The sequence below is a fragment of the Maniola jurtina genome, chromosome 20 (assembly GCF_905333055.1).
Source record: "Maniola jurtina chromosome 20, ilManJurt1.1, whole genome shotgun sequence".
Classification (NCBI taxonomy): Eukaryota; Metazoa; Arthropoda; class Insecta; order Lepidoptera; family Nymphalidae; genus Maniola; species Maniola jurtina.
The window spans coordinates 13,039,800-13,051,455 of NC_060048.1; the positions used below are offsets into that span (position 1 = coordinate 13,039,800).

At 39.7% G+C, this 11,656-nt stretch overlaps 3 protein-coding genes across 4 annotated transcripts; 2 read left to right on the plus strand and 1 right to left on the minus strand.

Moving 5' to 3' along the window:
• Positions 1–802: 802 nt before the first annotated feature.
• LOC123875810 lies at positions 803–4,676 on the plus strand. Its single transcript, XM_045921855.1, has 4 exons — positions 803–1,166; positions 1,886–2,053; positions 2,446–2,547; positions 3,446–4,676. The coding sequence occupies exons 1-4, from the start codon at positions 1,047–1,049 to the stop codon at positions 3,581–3,583; spliced, it is 528 nt and encodes a 175-aa protein (XP_045777811.1). The 5' UTR covers positions 803–1,046; the 3' UTR covers positions 3,584–4,676.
• LOC123875808 (uroporphyrinogen-III synthase-like) lies at positions 4,263–6,381 on the minus strand. 2 transcript variants are annotated; one of them, XM_045921852.1, is made up of 2 exons: positions 6,324–6,381; positions 4,263–6,123 (listed from the first exon to the last, which is right to left on the minus strand). In XM_045921852.1, exon 2 carries the CDS (start codon positions 6,038–6,040, stop codon positions 5,288–5,290), a length of 753 nt encoding a protein of 250 aa, XP_045777808.1. In that variant the 5' UTR covers positions 6,041–6,123; positions 6,324–6,381; the 3' UTR covers positions 4,263–5,287. The 2 variants fall into 2 exon arrangements, with proteins under 2 accessions (XP_045777808.1, XP_045777809.1); XM_045921853.1 differs by having other exon boundaries at positions 6,224–6,360.
• Positions 6,382–7,007: 626 nt separating this feature from the next.
• LOC123875885 lies at positions 7,008–8,389 on the plus strand. Its single transcript, XM_045921951.1, has 2 exons — positions 7,008–7,444; positions 8,180–8,389. The coding sequence occupies exons 1-2, from the start codon at positions 7,160–7,162 to the stop codon at positions 8,387–8,389; spliced, it is 495 nt and encodes a 164-aa protein (XP_045777907.1). The 5' UTR covers positions 7,008–7,159.
• The last annotated feature ends 3,267 nt before the right edge of the window (positions 8,390–11,656 follow it).

Consider the following 11,656-nt stretch of genomic DNA (forward strand, 5'->3'; position numbering starts at 1 on the left):
ACTCAAGGCGCTGATTTTGAGTTTATTAATAAAACATTAGTTTGAGCTGTAAGCTCACATAAGTTGATAATAAATGATAATGTTACATAATTGACCAACTTTTGTAAAGCAATCCAAGTTTTTGTAAAGTAAAGTAATAGCATAACGAGCCGCAGAAACAGTGAAGTTGTTTCGAGTCCGTTGCTTTGTGTGTTGTACATTGTATTGTCATTGCGGCGACGCGGAGTTGCCGCGGATCGGTGAATTGTAACATAATATTATTATTATTGTGATCTCAGTAATATTTGTGCGAGTAAATTTTAATTTTAAATTTTAATGATAATACATATATGGTTTTTATACAAATTGTGTGTTGTTTATTTTACTTTTAGTTGCAACAAGTATGATTTCGAGCTTGAGGGCTTTTACGCGTCACAAAAGTTGAAAAACATTCATTATCGAGTGAATTTTCACTCGAATAATTGTTCCATTTTGATTCATTATATATACCTACAGACGTTTCATTTCGAGTGAAGGATGCCAAATAAAAGGCAAAAATGAACAAAAATGATATGACCATAATATGATATCAGACGGTACATTCGTCGATTTCATAAATCATGAATGATGAATGATTGATGGAGCAGAGAATTAGCCAAATTTTTGTCATACTATCAGTAATCCATATTATATAGTACCTACCGGCAGTGACTGACAAAACTATCAGCAAAATACTTCGTCTTATCGACGACGCCTTAAAATCTACGTTATAGTAGTTTCATCTAAGTATGTAGTTTATAGAGTAAAGAATCTTCTTCGCCCAACTGTACGATTGCTAAACTATGGCTACAGTTGACCACTGTTAAGATAAAGTACGTACATTTATTTATATTAAATTCAAGTATCGTGTAATGTCTATCTACTGATCCGATTGATTGGATGTTACTTTAATTGATTCAATATCGTTTAAATCTGCCAGATTAGGTTAATAATTTGTATTCGTGACTGATTGGTTTCATATTGATAAAACACCTGTATCACTGCTTAGGCCCAGGATACATCACCAAATGGTTAATTCGATGCAACTGCCGAATACGGCAGAAAGCGATCGTGAGATATTACGCGAATATTATTTAGAGAGGAATTTCTTCACTTCTACGGAAGGCGTTCTAAAGGTGCTATCAATAGTAAGTGACAAATTATTGTTTTATTTTGTTTTAAATATTGTTCATACAGCGCCTAATAGGTTTCCTATCATCATCATCATCAACCCGTTGCCGGTTCACTACTGAGCACGGCTCACCTCAGAATAAGAAGCCCACTATTAAAAGCAAGTGATATTTTATTTCTTAAAACGCACATAACTTCGAAAAGTTACAGATGCGTGCCCAGGATTGAACTCCGGACCCTTCTATTTGGAGGTCTACAGCTTATTCACTACCTATTCGCGTAGGTATAGGTTTCTATACTTATACTTATTTACTTACTGTACGCACTACTACTTTCGGTTAGCAAACATCAGAGAACCATAATCGGTAATCAATCCTTGATTCTCATTTCTCAATCATCTCATAATCTTCCAACAATGCGTGGAGAGCAACTGCCGAGTTTCTTGTTGGTTCTTTTTTTAAATAAAAATAGCAAGCAGGCGGGTCACCTGATGTTAAGTGATTACCGCCGCCCATGAACATTTGCAGCACCTGAGGAACTGCCGATGCGTTGCCGGCCTTTAATGTAGGATGTAAGGCATTCTCAAAAGGAAATAAATACATTCCGAACCAGTGCGGTAGATTAGATGCATATGATTATTAGGAGACGTAGGTAACTACCTACTGATAAGTTTATTTGAATAAATAGTACCTAATGTTTCTATTTCTTCGGTCTGTTTCTCTGTTGGCGCTTGCAGGTGGTGTGCACGGCCTCCTCGGTGCTGTGGCTGGCGGGCGGCGGGTGCGGGCGCGGCGCGCGGCTCGCGGGCGGCGCGTCCGTAGCATCCGCGGCAATTCTCGTGCTGCTCTGCGCAGTCGATGCCCTGCGGCTCGCTGCGTATGCGCCTATGACCTACTTCTATACGGTTAGTAGGTAAAATACCTCACTAACAATACTTCATTCTAATATTCCAACAACAGCAGCTGTACCAAATTACAGCTCGAGCTGACCCTAGGACTTCCCTAGAAAAGCGCGTGTTAATATAAGTAGGTACCTCCTTACGTATATAAATCTTTGTACGTGGTTTGAAATATAACACGTTGATTGTTAATAATATAAGTCGTACTTCTGAATAAATTGTTGTCTATTTAGTTTCCTAGAAAGCTTTCTAGCGATGCTGGTTGGCGACACATAGGCCGGTGGCCGCTATGTTATGCCGGCGTCACTCTCATTGGCCTAGGATTAGGAAACTGTAGCTTATGGTAGGCAGGTAATTGATATTGAATATTTCATTTTCCTAACGTTTTTCCTTTCCAGGATATCATCGTGTCAACCTGTATCGGGTTATGGCTACTCATATCTGGCGTGTTGAGTCTAGCGTTCTGTGACGCGCAACGCGCGCTCGACTACGCGCACGGGGTATTTTCCATTCTATAATATTTTCTACATTCTCTACTTTTTGGCATTTTTTCTTACCAAGAGAAAAAATATAATAAAACCGAAAAATATATAAAATACATATAGCTGAAGAAATATGCTCGCCGCCGCAAAGCCTTCGCGTGTTGTTATTGTTTCAGGATTCGGAAGCCTGTCCACTAAAGCGGAGCAGAGTGGATATGTATTTAGTCGACCAATCAAATTTTCGTTAGGTAACGTGATTAAAATTACCACGTAGTAAAACCAGATTGGTCTCCACTCCGCTCTGCATTGGTGGACAAGCGCCCTTAATTCCGCGGTACGAGGCGGTGGCCGTGGGCCGAGACTCGTTTCATTATTCAAATACATTTTATACCAGTTTAATAAATAATAAGCTACATAATGAAGTTTCTGGCGAGCAAAAACTCCGAATTACCATAAATGTCGGTGGCCGGCGTTTCTGCGCCTCGTAACAAGGTCTCAACTTGCGTGCGTTCATTTCCGCGATTGTATGTTTATATCATTGAGAATCGGTGGTCAACATTTAGTGATAGGCACCTACATACCTAAAGCTTACTTCCTTATACATTTAAAAAGTACGATTTTTTAAATTTTATAAGGAACTAGATGATGTCCGCGACTTCGTCCGCGTGGATTTAGATTTTTTAAATCCCGTAATTTTTTTTTAAAATAATTAATACTATTTTCCGGGATAAAAAGTTACCTATGTTAATTTTCGGGATGCAAGCTTCCTCTGCACCAAAATTTCGTATAAATCGGTAAGACGCATGGGCTTTTGAGAATCCCATGGGAACTTTTATCATTTACACAATCAATTTGGTCCATTACTTATTAATGGTTAATTTTAACTACTTAATTATTTTGTGTGGTTGTGTTCCAGCCCCTTGCAGTCGTCAACGCGGGGTTAGTGCTGGGCAGCGCAGTGACTACGTACGTGTCGGTGATCAGGAGATGGGACGACGCTCGCAGGCAGAGTCCGCGAGCCCCCAGACCCAGCCGGTTTGAACTGGACGTTTAGTAGTCTGATCGCTAGTTAGATACCTAGGGTTGTTTCCACTGTGTCGCGCCGCCGCGCGCGACATCAAATGTCGCCACGTGCGGCGTACACCCGCAGGCAGTAGGTCATAGAGGCATAAAAGCTCTGCTTATGCTATTTGTGACAACTTGAATGCTATTTTTCATTGAACTGCTAGTAAAAATTCGGAAAGACCCGGGAACCCATCGTATTAATATCCCAAAAAAAAATCCTACTATTATATGATTAATGAAAGAGATCACGACTCCCAGAATGAGGAATATGATGCCATTAAATAGGTTCCTACCTAAATGCCTACCCTACCTTCAAACCTTGGGCACGCCACTGCCCGCAGGAGGATTTGGCATCTACCTACTCACATTTTCATTAAAATTGTCTTTGCTGCTTAACTTGTGTTTAATTATATACGTATAACAGTATTCTATACTATTTTTAAAATAGAAAAAAATTATTTAACAAACACTAAAAAATAATAAAATAAAAGTAAAATAATAAGTGCACCTGGGGGTGTACCGACACAATCCTAGTGAATAGACTTTACCTTAACGGCCCGTGCAGACAACGGAAGATAAAAATGGATCACAGCTGTATCACTATGTTTGGATGTTTGTAGATCTTACAGTAGGTAATAAGTATGATTTTGTGTTAATGATTAAACAAGTTTTGTATAAATTGTCTTTTAATGCATAGTCTTATCAATTTAGATATAATATAAAATTCTTTGTACATCTATAGTCATATTCGAGTTCTATATTACAAAATATACAAACTAACCACCACCATACAGCAATAACACCTATCAAAGTAGCTGTCAAACTGTGATGAATAATTGTCTTTTTCTAGTCAACAACAGCTTTGGTTTTAGGCTCAGAGCCATAGTGTACTTTCACTTTGCTCAGACTTAAGTTTCAGTTAAAATGAGACAGGTTCATGCCAGAGATAAAACGCTATATCACTTTAACATAGCAAAGGTGACACAAGTCTGAGCCTAGTTTCCAAGTATCTAAGTATTGTACTATTTATTTATGCAAGCATTGAATGACTAAGAACAGTAACTAAGATTCTATTTTGCATTTAACATACTTTACAATACTGTACAACTATGTGAAGGTAAGGTGGGCTGTAGCAATGTGATGTACTCTCCTAGCAATCAGTTCATAAAATATCCTATACTTTAAACAATATTCTGCTTTTTTACATATACTTAATGAAGAATGACTAATTTTAGTTGTTTTTACTGTAGAGCTGATAAAATGTTCTAAACATTCAAAGGGAATATTTATTGTAAAGATTTTTCCCTTTTTTTTGCTACTTTAATGTTGAAATATCCTTCTAGTTAGTTTACCATGAAACAGTTGCAGGAATCTTGATAAAGTAGACTTTTTTTTGCTCTTATATATGTACTGAAACAGTGTGTCACCAATTTTTTTTTTGAATATAATGTATTTAGTTTTAATATTTTGGTTTCTGGATGGACTACTGAACTAAAGCACTAATTTGCTTGATGGTTAGAATAAAAGTGAAGAATAACAATAATATAATAATTTTGACATTAATATAAAGCCTGCCAAATAGATTAATGGATCCAAATTCTGTTTTGTACTAAATAATAAATTGATATGGCTGATATTCATATTTGGCTGTGGAACGTTATTTGTTTACCCACTAAGTGAAGTGGTTACATCACTAGCTGCACTTCTCAGCAGTCCGGAAGTATTGTTGCACGGATTCAATCACACTTTCCGCTTTGGGTTTAGCAGCAACTCCCGCAATCTCCACTCCAAGGTTTTCAATTTTATGAGCTGTCGAGTTGCCAATAGCAAAGTGTGGCAGATTGGATAATTTGTTGTTGAACGTCTGAAGCTGTCTGTAAATGTACTCACATCCCGAGGGACTGAAGAACACCAGGCAGCAGGGATTGACCGTGTCGTTCAGTTCCTGTAGATTTGTCCGGAGGTTCTCATTCTCTTTAGTCTCATAAACTGTGATAGCATCCACTGACATTTGCTTGGAGTGTAAAATGTTAGGTAAAATTTCTGACCTCAAGTTGCCACAGGGGAAAAGGAATTTTGATCCTTCACAATTTTCTTTAGCTATGAGTGTCGCCAAGTTCTCAGCGTTGCCTGCGGCGGCGCCGAGGGCTTCCAAGCCAAGGAGCAACTTGATTTTGTGCGCACTCGCCTCACCCACAGTGTATATCCTCTTGGAGTTCCACAACGCGAACTTGGACGGCGCCCAGCACTTGGAGACCGCCTCGACCGCGCGCGGACTCGTGAGCACGATGCCGTCGTACGACTTGTCCTGCAGCCTGTACCGCAGCTCCTGCAGGTTCAGATACTCGAACTGCAGCGGCTCCACGAACACGGTCTCGTAGTTGTGACTCCGGAAAGCATTTTCGTAGTCCTCTGACACACTTTTGAACAACACAACTTTCTTCATGTTATATAATTGTACACCGGAAAAAACATAAATTGCGCGTTCTTTGTTTCACTGACCACTAACGCATTATTATACGGTTGACCCTGAAAGGACGAGAAACAGGTGAGAATACTGAGCTATGGAATTTTTATGAGTTACGTGCGAGCGAAGGAATCAAAATAATACAAAACTCTAAATACGTACATGTTCGTTTTTAATATGCAAATTGGAAAAACTAGATTGGCGAATATATGATAATATATTATTATATTGGATAATTTGCATAAATAAGGATAAAACTTACGATTTATCTATTCAAACAACAAATTTTTCAACAAAATACACAACACATACAAAATTACAAAAATGACATTGTCATTTATTTGACACTTGACAATGACACTGACAGCACAGACGTTCGAAAAGTTTTAACACTTAATATGCCGCTAACGGTATTTTAGTAGTTAGCGCTGGCACCGCTATCGGCAAAATAACGGCTACAATTTACCTAAATATTCGCACTCCAACCGTTTTTTATAGAAAAGAATATTAGTCATGCTAATCATGACTAATACTCCCCTTTCCCCTTCATTTAAGCGTAAAGCTTGTGCCAGGAGTGGGTACGACAATAATACAACGGGTGGGGTTCAAAAAGCCGACCGTTCGGAATCCAGTTCGCTCATATGTTCAGGCATATGAAGATTAACGTCTATATAATCATTATTTTATAATTATCATAACAGCAACGGACACCGTATCGTGAATACCTGCTGAATAGACCATTATTATAGCCGGTAAAAAAATGATCGTCAAAAATATTTTTTTAAATTTTCCTTGTGTTTTCTCCTTCGACCTTATCCCGATCGTATGCATCCTATGTGCCTGTGGCTATGGCAGAGTATGGGTAGAGTGTGGTCCTACAAAAGGTCCTACGCACACTATGGGCCGATGACCGCGACATTAGCATTTGTAATAGAGCTGTCGCAAAAGTGACTGAAAGAAGAAAATTTAATGTCAATCAAATAGCTAGTTCTCAAAAAATCTTACGTTGTATTTACATTATCATTCAGAAACTTTAATGTACATAAGTGATAGAATTTTATCTGGGAGCGAGAAATGTGAGGTTGACCGGTGAGGCTCATGGCTATAAGCGGGTGCACGAACGGGCTGGTGGCGTCGGGGCTGCTGGCTCTGGTGCTGCTGCCCACGCAGTACTACTTCCCGAGCCTCCTTCCGCGCCCACGCGTGAAGCCGGAGCCGCGCCCGCTGCCCGCACCGCCGCCGGCGACCACCGCTCACACGTGGTTCTTCTTAGAGTTCCCAGCGCATGATTTGATTTTCACGCTTGCCTTGATTTTGCTAGCAATTATGACATACCTTTGCGAATGGATACAAAGGAAATTAATGGAAAGGCGACTTCAAAAGGTTATAACAACAATATTATTATTTCGTACTTATTTCATATTTAAATTAAAACAGTCATAGTCTTATCAATAAGCGGCAAAGCTGGATATAAAGGGTATTAAAATGTAGGGTGGACGTTTTAAGCAGTAGGTGTAGTCTGAATTTTGTTAAATATGCGTGGGATTACACAGTGAGTTTTAAAAGAACGAAAATCTAAATTCGCTATAACGCCAATTCGCTGGTGCATCATGGAAGTCGATTGATATCATCAACATTGTAAACAGATAGACGTCCACAGCTGGACTTAGGTCTTTTGTAGGGACTTCCACGATGGATTGAGAAACGCTGCGTTTTCCAGCGCGATCTCGCCATTCAAGCACCTTGGGACCTCTACGTCTAACGTGTGCCCATTGTCACTTCAGCTTCGCAAGCAATAAGCTACGTCAGTTACTCACTGACGACCGTCCCGGCTTCGCACGGGTAGATTGAAAATTTTACAGAGATCTCTAATTTTTTTGAAAAATAAATACTTATATGTAGCTTATGTTACTCAGGAATAATGTAGCTTACTACTCGTGAAATTTTCAAAATCGAGTCAGTAGTTCTAGAGATTACCCCCTACCAACAAACTTATAAACTTTACCTCTTATTAGTATAGAATATAGATATGTGTTGTCACAACTAGCCCACTCATTCCTCTTGTGATAACTAGGCCACACGTCTGTACAAAGCTTCGCAATGTAGTTTGTCCTGCAGCTGAACCAGTACCTGCGCGAGAGCGTGGAGCGGCTGCGCGGCTGGGACGCGCGCCAGGAGCGGCTGGAGAGCACGCTGCGCATGGTGCAGAGCGCCACGTCGGAGTACGAGCTGCTGCTGTTCCTGCTGCTGCGCCGCGCGCGCGCGCCGCCGCCGGACAAGCGCGCGCACGACCGGCCTCTGCTGCCCGACCGCGGCGGCTTGTTGTGATGAGACTTTGCTGTTTAATATATAGTTTTTTTTGTTATGGCGTGTTTCATTTCATTGTATCTACTTACTTACATAAAGAAAAAATATTGACTGAATTTGTCGTGGGAACTTATTAGACCTGTCGGGCGATCCCGAACACTCGATTCGGTAACTTACCAAATCGAGTGTTCTGAATCGCCTTGCTGGACGCCTTTTGAACTCCCGTAGCTTTATTTTTAAGTCTACGTGATTAATTTTCACCACTATATCATCCAACGACTAAGCCTCCGTTGTTGGTCTGTCTGCCTGTCTGTCAGTGGACTGCATCTCATGAATGTAATAGGTAGAGAGTAGAAATTTTCACAGGACCATGGTACGGGTGATATACTGTAGATCCACCAGTGCCGGTGGGTCAAAGCGGTGGGACCACGGACTCGGTACCGTTTGTAAAATAAAGTTTAATAAATCTTTCTTGTGAACGCTGAAATGTTCTGGCCATCTGAGGCATCGAGCGACTAAGTCGAATTTACGACCGACGAATGTGAGCTTAAATTTCAAATGCAGTTATATCGACTTTATCAACATTTATTTTCTAGGCAATTTATTATGGAATTCATAAGCTTTTGAATGCAACGCGCCAAATGCAGAGCAGACATTAGTGGCATCATTAATTGTGTATTTACTGGGTTTATTGAACTACGCTTTGGTATTCAGCATGCCGTAAATTACTAGGCGATGTTATTGTTATTAACAACGATATAAATGGTCCCCTAGATGCGGCACTGCAGTGACAACATGTGCCAACGAGCATCGGTGTCCGCACTCCTGTCAATCATAATCCGCTTTAAAGACGTTTCTACGAACATGGATAAGTTAGAACTTAGAACAGACTATAACTATGTGGCAAAGGGCAGGGCACATAGTTTAAAAACTGATAGATGTTTCATGTTGGGGTTCCAAGGTGCTAGAATAGCGACCTCGCACCCGAAAGCACAGCGTTGGGAGACTCCATCTCCCCAATCTAGATAGACAAACGACATCAAACGAGTCGCAGGGAGCCGCTGGATTTAGACGGCGCAAAACCGGAGAGTGCGGAAGTCTCTACAAGAGACTATGTCCAGCGGTGGATGACTATCGGTTTATTATGATAGGTACTAAAGCTACCTATACCTACGCAAATATGATAACGTGAATTAATTTAAAGTTATCGAGCAAGTTTAATGTGCTGTATTTAATAAACTGCGTCTAAAGCGGATAACGATTGACAGGAGTGCGGACACTGATGTTCGTTGGAACATGTTGCTATGACGCGCCGCATCTAGTGGAACTTTTATATCGCCGGATACTAAACCTTTGACGGCCAGCGCTGGGATAGCTTTGTGGAGCTTAGCGTGAAACGCGCCCGTCGGCCGCGGTGGCTGAGCGCGGAAGTTATTGTATATACGGCGATGCTTCAAAGTTTACATTATTAAGCTTAGTTTGGCTTGCAGTAATAGCTGCTAATATTTTAGCGTATATGTCTGCGAATGCATAATATCTAAACTAAGTTTTTAGTTTATAAAACGATAAAATCTGTGATCTCCGAAATTCGCAATCATCGATAAAATGTTTCTATTCAACTTTTTCTATAAAACTCAAACATTGAGTGAGCTTTAGCAAGTATTTACCTACCTCTAGTACGAGTTTTAAAAGTTTTCTATAACAATATTTTTGATTTCGAGATAATCCATAAAATTGGTAGCCGGTATCTAAAGGATTGTAATATAGCCATTTTTTCTTATGGTTTTTCTTGTCATTGAAATAAGTAGTTAGGCATTAAAAAAAGGAATCCTTATGAGTTTGTTGTCCGTTTGTCCGTCTATCCGTATGTCCTTCGTGTCTATCAAGAAAACCAATAGAGTTCTTCCCGTTGAATTACAATCATGGGATATTAAATGGCATATCTTGTAAAAGGGTTTTACCTGTATATTCTAAAACAGATTTTTATTTAGTTTCATGCTTAGTAGTTTTTGATTTATCGTGCAAAATGTCGAAAAAAGAAATAGCATTACTTTTCCCTTATCGCCGAAGTTTACCAATCAAAAAATCTGAAATAATTATGGTCAATAGAAAATGTATATTTTACAGGAAAAATAAAACCAACGCTCTAACAATCATAGTTGTTTAAAATAACTAATAAATCTCTACAAACAAAGTTAGTTTTTTACTTCTTCTGTAGTAAAGAACCCTCAGTGCGCGAGTCTGACTCGCACTTGGCCGGTTTTTTTGATGTTAAATGAATACCCATAAAACTATCATTAGTTTCGTGCGAACTTGTACTAGAGTCACCGGCTGCATTTAAAACCACTTCATTATTTCAGTTTCAGCTTTCACGTTATGAACATGAAAACTTCTCAACAACTTATAAATTCTGCCTCTATTTTTCCCGCTTTTAGCGAGACTCAATTTTAATTGCATCTTCTAATAATTTCTTTTCCATTTTGTCATTGAAATCTGTTTACTGTGGAAAAGTTTATTTATTCCATTACGGAAAAGTTGTTTTTAGAATTCCGTATGTTCAGATAAAAAAGGACCCTTACATCACATCGTCTGTATATCTGCCAAGAGTTAAGACCCGTCAAAAGAATAAAAATCGGCAGGGTAGGTGTGTTTTGCGACAGGTCGAGATGGCTATCGGGGTATGAGGCGCTAACCCGGTAAGGGCGAGCGCGGGGGCTGTCAGGGTGTGCGGAGCGTCCCCACCCCGATTTTTGTAAAACATGCACAAAGTCCACATTATCTATTTAGTACAGAAGAAGCGCATCCTGGTAAACCAAACCAATTTTTATCCCGGAAAATCAAAGAGTTTCCAAATCCTACGGGATAGGAAAAATTTAAATCCACGTGGTCAAAGTGCTAGGCGTGGGCACGACGATAATCCAGTGTGGGTAGAAAGCGGACGTTTGAACATAATATACTTGGGAATACATTTGTTCTATTTGGACGCTTTTTTAACGGACATTAAAAAAGCTGTCGTGTCAATGAGGCCTTAGCTTTCAATTTTCAAGACTTTTGTTTCGAATTCATAATAAAATTTCATTTATTTTGTTCTTTCGTCATTTATATTTTTCTATAGGTCGGTTTGCAGAGGCGAGGGCGAGGCTTCTACTGAGCAACGGAGACGCCTCAGTCACATTGAATACCAATGGCGGCTGATATTCTCAATTTTTATTGAGCGCCGTTGTTTTCTGCGCGATCATATTACGAGTTGGTAAGTACCTGAATCGAGTTGGAATATCTATTTTTGTT